This window comes from Notolepis coatsorum (assembly GCF_963971535.1).
Source record: "Notolepis coatsorum genome assembly, chromosome: 6".
Classification (NCBI taxonomy): domain Eukaryota; kingdom Metazoa; phylum Chordata; class Actinopteri; order Aulopiformes; family Paralepididae; genus Notolepis; species Notolepis coatsorum.
The window spans coordinates 149,950,567-149,970,706 of record NC_140170.1 but is presented as its reverse complement, the minus strand read 5'-3'; the positions used below and the strand labels follow the sequence as shown (position 1 = coordinate 149,970,706).

At 41.3% G+C, this 20,140-nt stretch overlaps 1 protein-coding gene across 1 annotated transcript in view; it reads right to left on the bottom strand.

Annotated features, from left to right (window-relative positions):
* The window catches only part of cntn4 (contactin 4), a 369,932-nt gene that overhangs the window by 244,270 nt on the left and 105,522 nt on the right, over nt 1–20,140 (bottom strand). Inside the window, exon 4 of the mRNA XM_084315452.1 lies at nt 9,524–9,619. Coding sequence (XP_084171578.1) covers nt 9,524–9,619 — 96 coding nt within the window. The remainder of the gene's footprint in view (nt 1–9,523; nt 9,620–20,140) is intronic.

Genomic DNA, 20,140 nt, shown 5'->3' with positions numbered 1-20,140 from the left:
GGGGAGCGATTGCGTTTTATATTCAGAATCTTATTCCAGTGAAGATTAGGGAAGATTTAATGAATAATGAAATTGAAACATTATGTCCCGATACGATCACGTGATCGGGATCGGGGCCGATCACGTGATTTTCAGAAAATCGGGATCGTTTTTTTTTTCTTTTTTTTAAATCTGGGTTATATAGATATATATATATATTTTTTTTTTCAACAACCATGACCATGTTCACGTCTTAAACTCATACTGAGGCCTTAGTTTTGGTTTTAAATTGCATATCATCATTCAGTTTTTAGATTACTCCGGTTGCAATGCCTCGCTTGAATGAAGTAAACTTTTCACCTGGATAACGTCAACATTCAGGGTGAATGTAATGTGAGCCACCGGCTCTCGAGCCACCTCGAGCCCCTCGAGGGACTATTGAGGCAACAGTCTTGCTTCGCCAGTTTCTGACAAAAATGCATCAAATCGGTTACTAATGGCAAGGCGCTCGCCACTAACGCAGGAGATGCTGGGTTGGCTGGTCGTTCATACTAACACGATTGGCAGTGTTAGGGGTGGGAAAGCCAGTGGGTGGGGATTGGACGTTGTGGACAGCGACTCCTACAGGTCGGTTGGTGCGCCTGTACAGCAGAATCAGGAAGTATCGGGGGCAGCGTGAGCCTCCCACGCGTTACTCCTTGCCACTGAGAGATTGCGCTGTTCAGGTGAAAAGATGCGACAGCTGCCTCCTCGTGTACCGGAGGGGACACGTGATGCAAGGCTTGGTCCTCACTGCATCGGTATCGGTAGATACTCAAAATCACATGATCGGGATCGGATCGGGAGCAAAAAAATTTGATCGGGACATCCCTAGCTGCAAGTACACTTGCCTCATTTGAAGGCTATGTTGATCGGTTGCTGTTATAGACCACCTAGTGCAAATAATGTGTATCTAGAACAAATATGTGACATGTTGGACCAAGTGTGTGATTTGAGTAATGAGATTTATTTTTCTTGTAGGCAAAGGTCTTGCTTTGTGTATGATGAATTGAAAATGGGGGACCCTGATGTAAACAAGACGAAAGTCTTTCTCTGGTTTGCATCCCCTTAACAATTGTATGTATTGAGCTGTACTGTACTGTACCCATTATGCAATCTGTTAATAAACTTTTCAAACAATCAATCAATTGGTTTTTTTTCTGTTGATTTTTTGACGTTTATTGAGAACGTGCCATAATGACTTTACAACTACCGAAGAAGGGACTAATAATTGGCCATCTAAATATTTGTAGTCTAAAAAAACAAGGTACAAGAACTGAGTGCTGTCCTATTTGAAAATGCTTTATGTTACAGCCCTATCTGAGACACATCTAGAGTCTAGACACATCAATAGATGACAATCAGGTTGCAATACAGGGGTATAATTTATACAGGCTTGATAGAAATAAGCATGGAGGAGGTGTTGCTTTTTATATTCAAGAACATATACCTGTCAAAGTACGAATAGATCTAAGTGCACTTGGTGTGGAAATGCTATGGCTACAGGTTAATCTACCTCACCTTAAACCAATTCTAATAGGCTGCTGCTACAGACCACCGGGCTCAAACATACAGTACCTTGAAGATATATGCAAGATGCTACAAATAGTCACTGATATTGACAGAGAAATATATTTAGTTGGAGACCTTAATATTGACTGGTTCTCCAAAACATGTACATTAAAAAAGAAATTAAGTGAGGTGGCCAATGTGTGCAATCTATCACAGATTGTGAATGCACCAACCAGAGTTAACATCATGTGTACAGGAAGATCTTCAACTTGCATTGATCACATTTTCACAAACTCTGTGGAGATGTGTTAAGAAATAGTATCTGTGCCAGTAGGCTTTAGTGATCATAACATCATTGCAGTAGCAAGGAAAACTAAAGTGCCAAAAGCTGGGCCTAAAGTTATATACAAGAGAATGTACAATAATTTCAATGAAAATGTGTTTGTTGAAGACTTGAATGAGATACAATGGGATAATGTGACTGAACTAACGAGTACAGAGAATGCCTTACAATTATTTATTAAACTGTTCTCATCCATCTGTGCCCCTATGATGAAATTAACGGTCAAAACAACTAAAGCCTATTGGCTTGATTTGGAGTTGAGAAGCTGTATGAAAGAGAGGGATCAATTGAAAATGGATGCTATTGCATCCGGTAGCTCGGATGATTGGCAGGCCTACCGTTTTCTGAGAAACAAAGTCACCAAAATGAATACACAGAAAAAAAAAACAATACTATAAATCCAAGTTTGAAGAAATTAAAGGTGATAGCAAAAAGTTATGGAGAACCTTAAGTGAGGTCATGGGAAAAAATAAAACAAATACGATGCCCTCGTTTATAGAAGCAGCTGGTGGATTTATTACCAAACCTCGAGATATAGCCAATCATTTTAATGATTATTTTATTGATAAGGTGGAGATGATAAGGAATCAAATGTTGCCAGTGGATGGTAAGCTGTCTGAATCAATAATTAAACAGCATATTATGCATACAATAAAATTTGAATATGATTTTATGGATATAAATCTAGAGCAAATGGAAAAGCTTCTCTTGTCCATACAGTGTGATAAACCTTGTGGTCATGACTCATGATAACTTAGATGGTAAACTGCTCCAGCTGGCAGCCAGAATTGTAGCAAAGCCACTGTGTCATATTTTTAATCTATGTCTACTGTAAGTGAGGGTGTTTTTCCTCAAATGTGGAAGATAGCTAAGGTCACTCCACTTCCAAAAAATGCTAAACAGCCTTTTAATGGAGCAAATAGTCTACCTATTAGTATCTTGCCAGTTTTAAGCAAAATCATGGAAGGTGTTGTTTTTAAACAGATTCAGCATTACCTCTCAGAAAACAGTATCAATTCTCAATTCCAACATGCATATAAGGAGGGTTATTCTACATGTACAGCTTTAACACAATTAACAGATGACTGGCTACAACAAATTGACAGGGAGCAAATGGTGGGTACTGTACTACTGGATTTCAGTGCAGCTTTTGACCTCATAGATCACGAGTTGCTGCTCATCAAACTAACTGCATATGGATTCAGAACTGCAGATGTTAACTGGATAAAAAGCTATGTATGTAACAGACAGCAATGTGTTGTGTTTAATGGTACCCTGTCCAACTTTAAATCCCTACAGTGTGGAATTCCACAGGGAAGCTGCCTGGGGCCCCTCTTCTACGCCATTTTTACAAATGATTTGCCATGGGTATTAGAAAATACATGTATGGTTATGTACACCGATGATACTACAATGTATGCATCATCAGACAAGACAGAAGAGCTTAATGAAGTCCTTCAGAGATAATTGAACTTAGTGTCCACTTGGGTGTCTGAAAACAGGCTGAAGTTAAACATCTAAAAAATCAAGAGCCTAATACTGGGATCCAAGCATGCTATAAGAAAAGACGTGAAGCTAAGTATATCTTTAGACGGAACAGCTATTGAGCAAGTTAGAGAGGCGAGCGTCCCGCTACGATGACCATTTCATGTATGCACGACGAGATATAATAATGATAATCTAGCGTTGATTTCAGGATGATTAGATAATCAGCCGAAAAATTACAACGTGATGACTGGATTACAGTAAAATGCCTTTTTCTCATATTTTTCCTGGAATTACTCAAAAGCACCCAAACCATACTCTATTCAAAACGGTATAAAACAGAAATGTTTTGGGCATGTTGACTGGAAGCAATTCACTGACAGTCGACGGCGTTATTAGACCCATAGATATAATATAAGATATATTTTAAGCACTCGCAAATGTTGCAGTCTAAAACTATATCCATTGAATAAAGACCTGGCGATGAAGGGGGATCAGCGCCCCCTGCTGCTGGCGGTCAATGTGTTAAGAGTCATCACCATAGTCCAAAACTGGTAAGAAAACTGCTTCAACGTTCCTCTTCCTACTAATCTAAATGCAACACGCATTTCACTGCACATTGTACTTGTACGACAGAGTACAGGTATGTGACAAATAAACCTTGATTTGATTGGATTAGGTTTTTAATCATAGTAAAGCTGGTTCTGTTTCTGTACAAGAAGCCAATTTTCTATTGCAGCTTGCTGACAAGGTTTATGGTGTTTAAATGTAAATTTCTCATCGAGCCAGATGGCAAGATATTTATACTCTGTGACTCTCTCAATGCTAGAACCACAGTGGATATATGCCATCTTCACATACTGACGCCTCTGTCTCAAATAAATAATTCTGAAACAAAGGCTTTTTATCCAAGCCAATACTAGACCATCTTCGTAAGGGGTGATCAACTGTATCGAATGCTTTAGACAGATCTACAAGAAGGGCAGCACAGTGTTTCTTCCTGTCTAATGCAGATATGATATAATTTGTAACTAAATCGCTGAAAAGGTGCTGCGATTAGCTCTAAATCCAGACCGGTGCACACTAAGAACCGAGTGACCTGAAAGAAAAGACAAGATGAGTTGAGTGTTGACCAAAGATCCCAGGACCTTTGCTAAGCAGGGTAGTTTGGAAATTGGGCAGTAATCATTTAAATCATCCCTATTACCTCCTTTATGTAAAGGAATCATATGGGCCGATTTCCAAACAAAGGAATCTCCCCTTTGAGATGGAAATATTAAATATATCCAGGTATCAGTGGCTTGCAAAACTTAAAGTACATCATTAGGAAAGACGGGATGAGAGCGGAAGCATGGTCAACAGCACACACACACGTATCATCAATAAGAAGGGGCCCTGAATATTCCTGAATATTTAGCCGGGTTTGAGTAGGAGTTAGTAATAAGGTCTAAGGTGCAGGGGTAAGGCTAAGAGAATCATCAAGGACTCCAGCCACCCGAACAACTGCCTCTTTGAACTGCTGCGGTCAGGCAAGCGATACCGGAGTCTCAAGGCGAGCACAGAAAGACTCAGAAGAAGCTTCTATCCCCAGGCCATCAGGCTGCTCAACGAACAATAAACACTACACAACAACCATCAAATGCACACAGCACACACATCCACACGCACACACTCACTTTAAACAAACAAACACACTGCAGCACCCACTCTCCACACTTTAGATCACCTAAACACACTTTATATTTATTGATAAAGGATTTGCACTACAACTCGTACACCTTACTGTACATTTTACCTAAATTGTACCTCATCCCATTTCTGCTTTGCACTATATAGTATTGTATATTAGTACACTGCATAGAATATTGTATATTATATGGTAACTCAATTATGTCTATTCTGCATCGAACATTGTACACTGTGACCTCATTTTTTACTTCTAATTTACATGCTATACTATGTTATTTCATACTTATCTTGTCTAGCACAGTCTCTGGAGCGTAACAGTAAGAAGCATTTTGTATAAAAGTATTCTGTACTTCTGTACTTCTGACAACTATTAAAGAAACTTGAAACTTGAACTAAATAATAATTTCTCACAGCTGCAGTATTTATCCCTAAGTTGTCTAAATGATAACCAGAGGATCTCCAGAGCATCTGGCACGAGACTAGGGATGGGCATTTTTAAGAGAAATCCAGATCGATTGATCGCATGCTATACTCGAGTGATCGTGTATTACTCGTAAAGTAATAGTAATTTTTTTTTCATAAATATTATTAATAATTTAAGATCGATTTGTCTCATAGCTACGCCCATCCCTACGCAAGACCATGTGCTATTCCTTTCTTTAAACAAAGACAGATCATGGTGTTACTCTGTCTTTTATTCTGAGTGCACAGTGCACATTCATCAACAAATGAAATAAAGCTTTCTGTGGAAAAAATATCTGAAATCGCAGACGTATGCAAAATAATTGGAAAACACAAGATCAATTAGAGTAGACCTTGAACAATCTTTCAAATGATGTATAGTGGGTTCTGTTAGCAGCTGAGTTACATTTAGGCCACCACAAACCTCCCTGAGATATTCAGAGGTATCATTTAACCAGTTCAGGTTAAAGTCACCCACGATCAGAGCAGCATCGGAATTCCGGGAAATTCGTTCCTCTATTGTGTTAATGGTACTAGATCAGCAGATGGGGGTCTATAGACCCCTACTACAACCACAGAGGCAGTCTACTACAACCACAGAGGCAGTCTACTACAACCACAGAGGCAGTCTACTACAACCACAGAGGTACTCCCCAACTGAGAGCAAGAAGTTCAAAACATCGTGGCCTGGTGACAGTATCTAGAACAGTCACAGAGAAAACCGATCTTAGGGCGGCTATGTGGTGCAGTGGGCAAGGCGCTCACCACGAATACTGAAGACGCTGGGTTCGCCTGTTCAAGCCCAGCGCTCCACATTGCTTTCAGTTTAGCTGGTCGTCCGTACTAATACACATTGGCAGTATTAGGGGGTGGGAAACTGATGGGTGGGGATGGGGCGTTGTGGACAGCGACTCCTACAGGTCGGTTGGTGCGCCTGCGCAGTAGAATCAGGAAGCGATGGGGGCCGCGCCCCTCCAAAGCGCAGACCCCTGACGCTGAAAGATCACGTCGCGCAGGTGAAAAGATGCGACTGCTCTTACCTCGAGTATCGGAGGGGACTCGTGCTATGTATGACTTAGTCCACATTGCAGCCGGCTTGTGGGAGGCAAGAAACAGCGTTCGAGACAGGGGAGGGTTGAATCGGATGATACGAAATTGGGATGGGAGAAAAATTGAAAAATGGGAGAAAAAGTGGATAAAAAAAAGAAGAGAAAACCGATCTTACATAAATAACCACCCCATCTCCCCTCCCAACTATGTCCACTCTATACTAGTTGTAGCCCATTAAAGCTACATCCGAGTCATTGACACTTTTCTTAAGCAAATATTAGACCAGGACATCGGGATCGGTCTGAAGAACGAAAACATTAATATTATCCAGTTTCCGGAGTAAACTTCTAACATTCAAGTGAATTAGGTGTATCCCTAATCCATTTACTATTCGTAAAGGCAAGTGGGTCAAGTGTGTCGTTGTTTGGGACAGGATCAGGAGTAGCAACAGAAGCCTGCAGGGGGATTGAAATTAAATTAGAGACAGTAACCGTGAATATCTAACCATGGGAATAATCAAAGAAATATCACATCGCTCAGCCCTGATTATGGATCCTATAAAACAAACAGGGGGCAGGTGGGGTAAGTAGTCATGGTAGAATACATCCCACAATGTTGTGAGGCGAGCGTCTGAGAGCCTCTCTAGTTGAGGTGTAGGCCCATCTCGCTTGAAGAACGCAGGACTAAAACTGACATTATGGACATTATGGAAAGATGCAAGAGAGAGCACATGGAGCGGATAATGCATTTCAAAAACTGCCTGAAAAGACTAGCAGCAAAAAGTGCATCAAGTGTCTGTTACTTAATCACAGCCCAGTAAGCAGCGTGTTTGCAGGGGGTCTGTGTGCTGTTTGTAGAAATCCAGTAAACAGTCCAATTGTTGTTAAGCCGCTAGGGTTCCAGCCAAGGGCTGTGAGAGAGAATCATACAGTAAGGTCCTATCCCAATACCCCTCCTTGGCCCCACCACTCGGCCCTACCCCTCCGTTTTGCATGTGGCTGCGTAGTGTAGGGTATCCCAATTCTATTGTGGGTCTAGGGGAAGGGATCACCTAAACGGAGTGTTTTCAGATGCTGACTCGAAATATGTAAATCCTTTACATTATGTCCCATTTCCTAGTGTCCCATTTCCTAGGTAAAGATTTAAACCCCTACCCTTTGTAGCTTCGGTCCCATGGCCTGTGATGTAGTGGTAGTAGTAGAAGCTTCTGTGAACTACACTCGACAGTTACACCAATAATCACCAAAATGCCATTTGAGATATAAATGTGTTTTTCAGCATTATTTGGTTTTATTTCATCAAAACATTATTCTCATGTGACTTGTAGCAATCTGATAACTACATACTACAATCTCGACCATGAATTTCAACCGTAGAGATTTATATCAGTTTAACAAGGTTTAGGTGGGTTTAACCCTCCGTGGCCAACAGAGAATGGTCCCACTGAGGTCACACGTGCAAACGGATGCTGCAAGGGGGTCCCTTGGGATAACCTCCCGCAGTGGCTGGTGCAGGATTAGGGCTGTGGCAATGGACAGGTGCAGCATAAACAACCGTGTTTCCAGGATACTTCATCTTACAACGTGTATATACACTGTAAAAAATAAATGTTTTTTCACAGGAAATTCACTGTATTATTTTACAGATTACTTTTTTACAATTACAGATTTTACTGTAATTTGACAGTAAGTATTTGGAAACCATTGATGCCAGACATTTACCGTTTTCTTGCAGCTTTTTCTTTTCTTACAGTGTATGTTATTGGGCGCCATCCTTTGAACGCCAACCACGTATATATACGTTATTTGATAGTTTTTCCTTTTTATTTTTTTCGATAATTGTATTCATTATTCATCCAGGGACCTCGGTGTTACCATAGGGAATGAGTATGAGATCGCCAAAGTGCAATACCGGCCGCATCCAGCTAGACGGCGTATCGAGCACCCTTTGAAACCTTGTATCTTAGCCTGTGCAACGGTCAAATGTCACCGGGCACACTTTTCTTTGTCGGGCGAATGGAACGGTTATAACGATCTGATTGAGAAGCGTCAAATGATCCCGATGCATGATGTGTGGTGGATTATGTTGGCGACACGTTCAACACCAATACTGGGACTCGCAATCAGATAATTGGAATATTCTTTTTGGGGTCCATCCTAGTGAAGGTAAGGGCTATATGATATCAATCCTGCGTTGATCCAACCATGTTTTCATCTCGATCTCAACATGTGTGTGTAACGTTACTCCACAACGTATGCCGTTGGTGACGATCAAGGCATCAAAAATACATACAAAAGAAACATAATACCTATGATATAGATTTGATTTGGGAATAGTAGCGTGTACAGGCAAGAAACGGCAACATTTATAGTAGAATTGACGTACATGGCTATTACTCAGCCTTTCGGGAATTACCCCATACCACGCTATAACTATACTTATATTCACCACGGTATGACACGGGAACGTATGGATGAAAACATTTATTATTTTTCACATGTTGAACGATATATAGGTGATGTCAAATGGGCCATAGTATTGTATCCATAGCTATAATATAGAATATAGTTATAGCTCTACAAACAAGGTGACGCACTCCTATCTTTTAAAGCGTGGCATTGCTACGACAGGCCCCATCTAATAGCTGGCAGTCAATGAGTTAAAAGTAGTGAGGGGGATACATTTGTCCATTTTCTAAGTATTTTGCATCTCGTTCCAACTGCTGGGAGCAGCACATTGGAGGGAGGATTGTTCAGTGTAAACACTGGGGACATCTAGTGAGATATGGTGAGCAGCTCTGGTGTTATAGGGAGTAGATGAAGTGTATCAAATAAGGAGGGGTCAGACCAAGGAGGGTTTTGTAAATGAGTGTCATCTAGACACTTCCCTGAGTTTACATTTTGTAGTTACTTAAAAGGTTGAGTGTGGTGTTTTCTTTCTCCCAAAGAGTGTTTGCTGCCTTACCTCCGGAATGCGACGGAGGGCCACACAGCAGGACCACCCCCTGTCCCTCACGGACCGACACTGAGCTTCTCCTGTGCGTCTTGAAGTTTCCCAGATCTGAAAAAAAAGAAAAGAAATTGAAGTTGTATAGGCAATCCTATGAACAAAAGTGGCCTCGAGGCTCCAGGTACGATGTCGAAGACACGCTCTGAGTTGCAGTCCAAAAAAAGATTGTAGAGATCCGACACACTTTCAGAGTCTCCTCCACCAGGTCGGAGGTGAACTCAGGTCGGAGGTGAAATTCAGAGTATCAGAGAAGATACTCCAGTCCTTCTACTCTGGGGCTGTGGAGAGCATCCTGACTGGGAACATCACCTGGTTTGGCAACTGCACTGCCCAGGACAGGAAGGCTCTACAGAGACTAGTGCGCTACGGGTATTGCACTACTACCCCTGCAGGACTTATACAACAGGAGGTGCAAATCCACAGCCTGCAGAATAATGAAGGAGCCTCACCACCCCAACAATAGCCTGTTCAAGCTGCTGCGGTCAGGCAAGCGCCTCCGCATCCATGCAGCAAGAACAGAGAGACTCCAACTCAACTTCTTCCCCCAGGCCATCAGAACACTGAACACTGATCTCTACACACACACCACACATCCTCACTTGCACACTCTCACACACAAACACACTACAAAAAAGGTCACTATAAAAAACACAATTGTATATTGTATATTATTGTATATAGTGTGTTACAATGCTTCTTAGCTTAGCATTGTATTGTATTTAATTTTTATTACTTTTTATCATGTCTATTTTATTATCTATTCTATTTTATTATTATATTTTATTGTATTTTGTCCCTCTTCCTTTCCCCCATACTGTCCCGACCGAGTGCACCTGCCCAGGAGCGTGCATGGCTCCAAGAGCATCCTTGTATCCTGTGACTGTGTGGTCATTGGTGTGAGCTGAACTGGTGAAGGCTGACAAATCTTCTGATCGTTTTTTCCCACCTCAACAACTACAAGAAATCACTTTTAGATGGTGATGAACAAATACGTGTAAACAAATGAAATGATAAGACAAAGAAAAACAACCCAGCATCGCTACCATGAAAAACATCTCATACATATCCAAACTAAATATATGTCAAAAAATTAAATAAAGAATATGTAGCTGAAGTCAGACAGGCAGGTATGATGGCAGTGGCTCTGAGCGGAGCCTTCTGCAGTAAGTCTTGGTGTTTGGAGACGGTAAACAGCCCTCAGCTTAGCCTCTGGCTAAACCGGGGGGTGTGAGGGTTTTTACTCAGGATACTCAAGGCCCAAAGTGAGGCTGACATAAACAATGGCAACAAGTGAAGTATGGTCAGTCAGCCAACTCATCTTCCACAGACAACCAGACACAGTATTTCTCAAGGTGGGGTCTGGTGGGAGTCCCCACCAGCAGGCATGAGGAAAGTTTCACAATTATTTCATTCACAAGATGTTATCACAATCCAAGATTCAAGAGATATGTATTTGTCATATGCACAGTAAACCATATAATTAAAATCTTGCTAGTCCCCCCTTCACACAGAATCACAAAATATAGACTTAAAGATTAATGCTAAAAAGGTAAATATAGTATATATATAATATAATATAGTATATAATATATAATGTACAATGACATTGACAGAATGTACAACGTGTATAGGTTCCACTGCCTTTTCCCTTATCTCCCTGCTTACAATGTAGACATTGAGGCACTTCACTGAATCACAAATTCAAGTATTTAGGCTCTGCTATAATGGTTAAAGTAGGGATATATATTAACATGTCAATTATTTTATTAATTTAAAACCATAATGAGTTTGCACAACTCAACTACAAAGAAACAGACTAAGAAATGACGTAAACTCGATGATCAAAACTGCAACTGAGGAAAACAAAAATAAACCCGGTGAACTTTGGAAATTACTCAATAATCAACTAGGCTGCAGCAAAAAACTTTAAACCAGATTTTCAAACATAAACATAAAGACGGACAACACGCTCATCACAGACAAACTGGATGTGGCCAATTACTTAAACATTTTCTTCACAAACATAGCCACAACACTGGTAAATAAACTACCCTCCCACTCAGGGCATTTTGGGGTAGAACACATCATAGCAATACAATAACCTAGGGGTCCGCAAAGACGATTTCAAACTAGAAATGGTAACATCAGCTGAGGTACTCAAAAAAACTGAGCGCCCTCCAACCTAACAAGGCCACTTGCCATGACAATATCCCCTCCAAATTCTCAGCAGCCGCCATCACCCCAGTCATCACACACATAATAAACCTCTCCATAAAACAGGGACACGTACCCAAAGACTTCAAAATTGTGAGAGTAACCCCCCTGCACAAAAAGGGCAGCAAATTAGACCCAGGCAACTACCGGCCTGTTTCTATTCTTACCTCCATCTCGAAAGTCATGGACATTTTTGTATACAAACAGGTCGAAAAATACCTTGCGGAAAAAAATCAAATCTACGAATTCCAATCTGGCTTCAGAACATCCCACTCCACTGACACATGCCTTCTCTATTAGAACGACCACATCAAACAAGAGGTGGACGCGGGCAAATACTGCAGCATGGTCATGCTGGACCTACAAAAGGCCTTCGACACTGTCAATCACTCCATTCTGATTGACAAGCTAAAAGAAAGCAATTGGTTTTGATAGTTTATCAGTGAGCTGGCTGGATGTAATCCTACCTGGAGGGGAGAGAACAGATGGTGGAGGTAAACGGTACCCTATCCCCCCCCACCCTCCCAGTGAGCTGTGGTGTTCCACAAGGAAGCATACTAGGACCGCTACTGTTCCTAATTTATGCAAATGACATGTCGTCAGCTTGTGACTGCAACTTGTTCCTGTTCGCGGACGACTCAGCCCTGCTGGTCTCTGACAAGAACAGGTTACAGGTTGAAAAAACCCTCAGCTCGGAACTAGGCAGAATCTGCACCTGGCTCGCTGATAACAAACTATCATTACACCTGGGTCAAACAGAGTCCATTATCTTTGTTTCAAATAACAAACTCAGCAAGACCGACAATATTGTCACAAGGAAAGATGAAATTACATACCTGGGTTCCATCCTAGAGGCAAATCTTTCCTGTGACAAAATGGTATCCAATGTAATAAAAAAAGTCAACCAACAAACTAGATTCCTGTACCGGATCTCCTCTCTGGTAAACAAGAATACGCTGAAGACTCTGGCAGGAGCACTCATTCAAGGGTACTACGACTATGCTTGCACCTCATGGTACCAAAGCACCTCAAAGGCGCTAAAAACAAAATTACAAACATCACAAAACAAACTGGTCAGACTACTGCTTGACCTTACTCCTAGAACCCACCTCACCCCTGCCCACTTTGACAACCTAGGATGGCTTAGAGTAGATGACAGAGTACAGCAACTTGCAATGGGCCTGGTCTACAAGATACACTATACCACTAAGGTACCCATGTACATGTCAAAATACTTCCCAAAGGTCAGTGAATACCACGACCACAACACCAGAGGAAGCTCAACAAATCATGTGAAAGATTCGGCTCAAACAAGGGACTAAACACGTTTCGCAATTATGTCAATGTGTATCAATGTGGAACGCCCTACCCACAGCTGTAAAGGAATGTGAATCACTACCCACCTTCAAAACCGCTCTCAAAGAGCACCGACGGGAGACTGCAATTCGAAACTGGCCCCTGTAAATGTCTAAACCCAACCCCCTCCAATGTACAGTTATTCTGTACATGTACAATATACCGGGAGAATAATACACAACCAGACATTCCCTGAATGTGTTGTTTCATAATTCAACGTTTCTGAATGGACTTTTGGATTAAACCAAGTTGTATAAACGATGCAGTGATGAATGGTCTTTCCCAGCGGAGTGATGTTATCAGAGACATTCCAAAGGAGCCGTCTGCCAATAAAGATAGTGTTACATCAGAGAACAAATTATTCACAAAATGGATCACCACTCAACGCTATTGAAGACTCCTGTTGATACCGATAATAAGTTTATGATTACTTTCTTTAATCATTTCCCATGCATTTCTTATGACCGTAGACCCCACAGACACATTTTGCAATGTATTCTTATCTGTATGCGTTAACGTGCTATAGATACGATTTGTATGTAGAGTAATCATAAAAAAATGGTATGGAATAAAAGTATTGCTTTCCCCCCAAAAAATATTTATTAATGATTTTTTTATTAAAAAGAATGTGCAAAATGTATGTTGTTGTTTACATGTGGCATGTATCCCCTCCCTACTTCCCATTTCCCCATGTGGAATGCACCTGATTGGATAAATTACATGCAACATCTAGTGGCTGAATGTTTTCTATAGCACCTTTAACGCAAGCAAAGCATGCTGTTACCGCGTTTACAAACATTCAGCGATTGACAGCCCTAGTTTAAAGCTATTGACTTAACTGTGACAGATCATTGGAATAGCACAACATGTATTATTTTGAAGGGTGGATTTCCCATTAACACTTTCAGTGCTCATGACGTCATACCTCGTTTTATCAGCCCAATGCCTGAATGCCCACAACGTTTATTAGCGTTTTTTTTTTCTTTTTTCGATCTGATTTCATATTTCATCAACCGAGTCTCCCGTTGGTACAGCAGCTCCTCCAGCAGCTCATAATGGAAAAAAGCGCCCCCTATCGTCTATGCCTGTGTAACTGCAGGTCAGTCGCTTAGACTGACCTGGGCCCTATTCCCCGTACCTGGTTCAACTAAGTCGATCAAGAGTCCCATTATCCAGATTCAATTAACCCGATGTTTGAATCCGGGATGTTCCTGTTCCTCGAACGCTGATTCAGTCTCGTTCATTCGAACCAGACTTGAGACTCAGGATAATTGCGCGCGCCCGCCTCAGCTGAAAAGACAGCAGGTGTCGATCGCAGAAATCCTGATTTTCTAACGGCATTGATTGATTGATTGATTTAAAACTTTATTAACAGATTGCAGAATGGGTACAATGCAGTACGGCTCAATAGCCTCGCCGACAAGTTAAATGCATAATCTATAGGCTAATTTTAAGTCCCTCATTACCCCAATCAATCAGATTATATTTCTTTAAACGTGCCTGCTGGCAGTAGGTTTATGGAATGGATAATCAAATGAGATCTTGCTAGCGAAAATAATTAGTTCAACTCTTTCAGAATAACGATACGGCTCTCTTATCCATTGATGGATGTATGGTGGATGTTTTATTTGTCTGGCACCGTGGTGTGATGGATGGTCCTTATGCCTCTCACGCGGACGACCCGCGTTCGAATCCCCCTTCTTCTATTTTTTATTTCTTTTTGCAATGTAAATACTTCAATTTGGTGCACGTTGAGAGCTATATAAAGAATGACATCCTCAATGCATGTAGATTTATAATATTTTAACTTAAAACTAGGCTACTTTTGCGTATAGTCATTAATATTATATTCCAAAAATATTATATTGGAAACGCGGGGTTTCGAACTCAGGTCGTCCGCTTGACAGGAGTGAGCACTAGCCGTTGCACCACTGTGCCAGATGGGATATATTCATTGTGTATCCATCAATGGACAAGAGACCCGTGTTTAGAATATTTTTCTTTTGAATGAAGTTTTATCTCTTTATTCTCAAATGCATTAATGTGACGTCAACGGCTCATTCAATTGCTCAAATCCGTCAAACAGCGCATCTCATCAGACGTTATTAAAATAACCACATGCAGTGTGTATCGCGACTCCGAGCGCCGTATATGACGTGCATTATTTTATTTAGGACAAAGTAAATCTATAGGCTGAATATGATTTATTATCAGCATTTAGTTCTATTATTATACATTTCAAAAGCCCCCTCTAGGAAAACGAAGCACAAAAACATAATTCAGAATGGTATAATGGGATCTAGACTGTGAGAAATATTTCAGGAAGCGAGCTGGCATTTCTTTGCGAGGGCGTGGCCATGCAGGTTATCCAGCTAACTGAACTTAACCCTGCTCCGGACCAGGTTCAAACTTTCTGATCTGTTACCATGGTGATTTAGAAAATCCGACTTCGGGGAACAGAAAGGTCTGGCTTAAGTCAAGCTATGCTGAAAATTATCCGGCTAACTCAGTTAGCCAGGTACGGGGAACGGGGCCCTGGGATCAGTCGATATGTAGAGGCGGAGCCAGCTGGCTCCTTGAGCTGGCAAGCTGTCTGCTCAACATGGAAGTCATCGCGGAATGGGAATCAGCCTGGAATATATATTCACAGTAGCCAATACTCAATCAATAAGTGTGATCGATATTTGGAATGGCGATCAGGAATTGGAATGATCTTTTTGGAGAACATCTGATCTGAGTTAAGGAATCTATTTTACCAGTCTTGGGATAATCAGAGTTGTATTCGCTGAGATCTCAGCGTTTGCCCTATGTGTGATGTGATGTGTGCGCGATCGCTGATGAGGAAATCAGAGAATCGATTTGTCAGCTCGCGTATCTAGCGTGCATACGTACACATATACTATCGAAAATCTAGCATTTATTTGAAAACAATTCATAAATAGGCCGAAAAATTACAACGTTTTTGTGTATTCTAGAATATTCCAGTAAACGTCTTTTATCATGGAATCTTTATATTTTCCTTGAAAACTAGGGCTTTTCAAAATGCTATAAAACGAAAATGAACCGATAAAAAAACAATCCGCTTCGACAATGTTGACTGGAAAACGAGTCATTGATAAGCGACGAGCAGATTAGACACATAGCCATAATTTAAAACATAGATTAGGCGTTTTTAACGCTAACATTGAAGTGGATGGTGGGCATTCAACCGGTAAATCAAGGTTAAGCTTGGGCTCTGAAAGTGTTAAGCACCACCATACTTACACAAAAACAAGAGTTACACAAAAACAAATACCTTGTTGCAAACTATGACTACAGGTGCTTGCACATGAATTCATGCAAAATTAATATCTCACACAGACACACTAACAAGAGGCAGTACTGCAATATGCAGGTCCCTCCGGTATGCAGAGAGCGTTTGGCTGAGCCAGTTCACACATGAGGGGTTTTAATAGCTTCAATTGTTATATCAGATTACCATTCATTCATCAGGCCTGCCGCCACAAAACATTACAAAGCAATTCCAAACATTGCTTTTGAAACCAATACATTCGGATTGAAATTAATTCATGTTTAACAATGGATTGGAAACAATAACATGCCTCGACCGCTTCCAACTTCTCATCGCTACGGGTGGATCTCCAGCGAAAGGTAATTGTGTCTCTGCGGATACCCCGGCTCAGGGGTGGCGTCGTGGTGACACGGTTTGGTGTAACGCTGACATGTAGGAGTGGGTGGGAAAACATTAATAAGCTATAAGCATGAAAGCTGCAGAGAGGTTAGTCTACAGTATCTACAGTATCTAGCTACTTACAGCAGCAGACTGTTCTGTTTGTATTGCTAACCCTTTTTCACACAGGGTTTTAGCATGTACCTTCTGGCAGGGGGATTGCCAATGGAAATTAGCCTTTTGGCAAAGATTGGGTGCCTTTACGTTTTTTAAATGTTTAACACTATCAGTGCCGACCTTGTTTACCTTTTTACCCCGTTGAATGCCATCATCCACTTCAATGTTAGTGTTAAAAACGCCTAATCTATGTTTTAAATTATGGCTATGTGTCTAATCTGCCCGTCGCTTATCAATGACTTGTTTGCAGTCAACATTGTCGAAACGGATTGTTTTTTAATCGGTTCATATCCTTTTTTTTTTTATTTCTCTGATTTTCTCCCCGTCCCAATTAGTCGTTGTGCCAATTCCCCCCCCTCCCCTACCTGGCTGCTGTATGCATGTTCTCCTACGAGTCGGTACAAGGGCGTCCCAAGTCGACCGCACGCTTCCTCCGAGACGTGCGCCGACAGCCAGTGACGTCTTTTCACTTGGCAGCGAGGACTCTCATAGGTGAAGTGTAACGCGTGGGAGGGCACGCTATCTCCACCAAGTCCTGCCCCGCTTAGCAAGCGCCGAGACCTGACCTGTAGGCGTCGCTGTCCACAACATCAGATTCCCACCCGCCAGCTTCCCCACCCCCTAATACTGCCAATTGTATTAGTGTGAACGGCCAGCCAAGCTGGTGGCAACGCAGAGAGCTGGGCTCGAACCCAGCATCTCCTGCGTTGGTGACGAGCGCAATCTCCGCTACGCCACCTGACCGCCCTTGTTCATATCCTTTTTATAGCATTTCGAAAAGCTATCGTTCTCTCGAAGAATTTAAAGATTCCCCGATAAACAGCATTTATTGGAATATTCTCGAATACACTAGACACGTTGTCATTTGTCGGCCTATTTATGAATCGTTTTCAAATAAACGCTAGATTATCAATAGTATATGTGTACTTATGCACGCTATAGAGGCGGGCTGAAAAATCTATTCTCTCGTTTCCTCAAGATCACACACACACACACACACACACACACACACACACACACACACATACACACATATGGACACGCTGTTATCTCAGTGAATACAGCTCCGATTACCCCAAGACTGGTAACATAGACTCCTTACCTTAGATCAGATGTTCCCAAAAAAGATTATTCCAATTCCTGGTCGCCATTCCAAATATCGATTGCGTTTATTGATTGATTATTGGCTGCTGTAAATATATATTCCAGGCTGCGTTCCGTCTCACGATCAGATCCCTCATCATCAGATCCATCGCCAGCATAATGGAGCCAGTTGGCTCCACCTCTACAGATCCCACAGGGATCTCCCAGTCTAATCGACTGACCTGCAATTACACAGGGATAGACGAGCTCCTGGAGGGGCTGCTGTACCAACGGGAGACTCGGTTGATGAAATATGAATTCAGATCGCTAATAAAAGAAAAATCAAACAACATTTCTTGTCGTCGGCACTCAACGGGGGGTCTGATAAAACGAGCATAGTCGTTGTCGGCATTCAAAGTGTTAATGTAGGCTACGCTGTCCCCCTTGAACAAATAAAGTAAACCTAAACCTACGTTGGGTGAAACTGCTTCAAATGGTCACGACAACAAACAACTTATGTTATGTTACATTCCGCCGTATGTGGTTAGAAAAAATAAATATATATATTAGGGCTGTCAGTTTATCGCCTTAATTAGATTAATTAATTACACAGCAAATTATCGCGTTATGAAAATTAACTCAAAATGTATTTAAAAAAAATGATTTTTTTATTATAATTTTTTACTATTTTTTAATCTCATTCATTCCATAAGAACATAGAATACACATTTACAGACCTTTTTTAATATGGTCCATTGCATGTTCTTGGTATCTGATTCTAGGGACATCTATGGATCTCAGGGAATGTATTCCCAGTGTCAGAAATACTGTGTCTGTTACTAGGCTTGAGTAAATTGTAATGAACCAAATGAGAATATCAATTACATTTTGTTTTATCTTTGACTGTGAATAACGCCATGCTAAAATTGACCAGACCTGAAAAATCTAAGCAAATGAATAAATGGAAGATGACAGAAGGTTTTGTAGATACAGTACTGAATTCTGCCATCCGGACACATGCCATTTGAAATATGATTATAGAATATAGAATATCAGGCCTAAAATAGTTATGTGATTAAAATGCGATTAATTAGATTAATTAATTACAAATCCTGTAATTAATTAGATTTTTTTTTTTAATCGCCTGACAGCACTAATATATATATATTTCAGGAATATGAGGAGAACATGCTAACTCCACACAGAAAGACACAAACACGGGGAGGACATGCTAACTCCACACAGAAAAACACAAATACGGGGAGGACATGCTAACTCCACACAGAAAGACACAAACACAGGGAGGACATGTTAACTCCACACAGAAAGACACAAACACAAGGAGAACATGCTAACTCCACACAGAAAGACACAAACACGGGGAGAACATGCTAACTCAACACAGAAAGACACAAACATGGGGAGAACATGCTAACTCCACACAGAAAGACACAAACACTGGGAGAACATACTAACTCCACACAGAAAGACACAAACACAGGGAGAACATGCAAACTCCACACAGAAAGGCCCCTTGCCGGTGTTGGAACCCAGGACCTTCTGGCTGTGAGGCGGCAGTGCTAACCACATTCAACCCACTGCTGATCTTCATATCACCGCTCCCATCTAAGAGGATGATGTGCGTAAGAGTAACACAACTTCAAGGTGATATATGGTGGCGGACTTAACGGTACGCGTTGCTCCAAATTGAATTAATTGACCTTAATTAACCTTGCTATATAATACACTCCATATTGTGATGTCACCCCAAGCCGCGATGCAGGCATGCATGCTCTCTTCCCACGGGCCTCGGCCAATGGGAAAGAGCTCCAGCGTTACTGCAACCGATCCACGTTGAAATGAGACCGCTGATTAGTTCAGCTTCTGAGAGGAGCTTTGAATGTAAAAAAATTATTGGGCTCGTTGATTTATGAAGAGGACTATAAGGTCAGCTAATACATGTCAAATTGGCTGTGAGACGAGTCTATCCAGATACAGCCTTCAATTATTTCTTAAAACATGAATCTCCTCTTGACCCCACGAATGCAGTTCTTACTAATAGCTATTTGAGA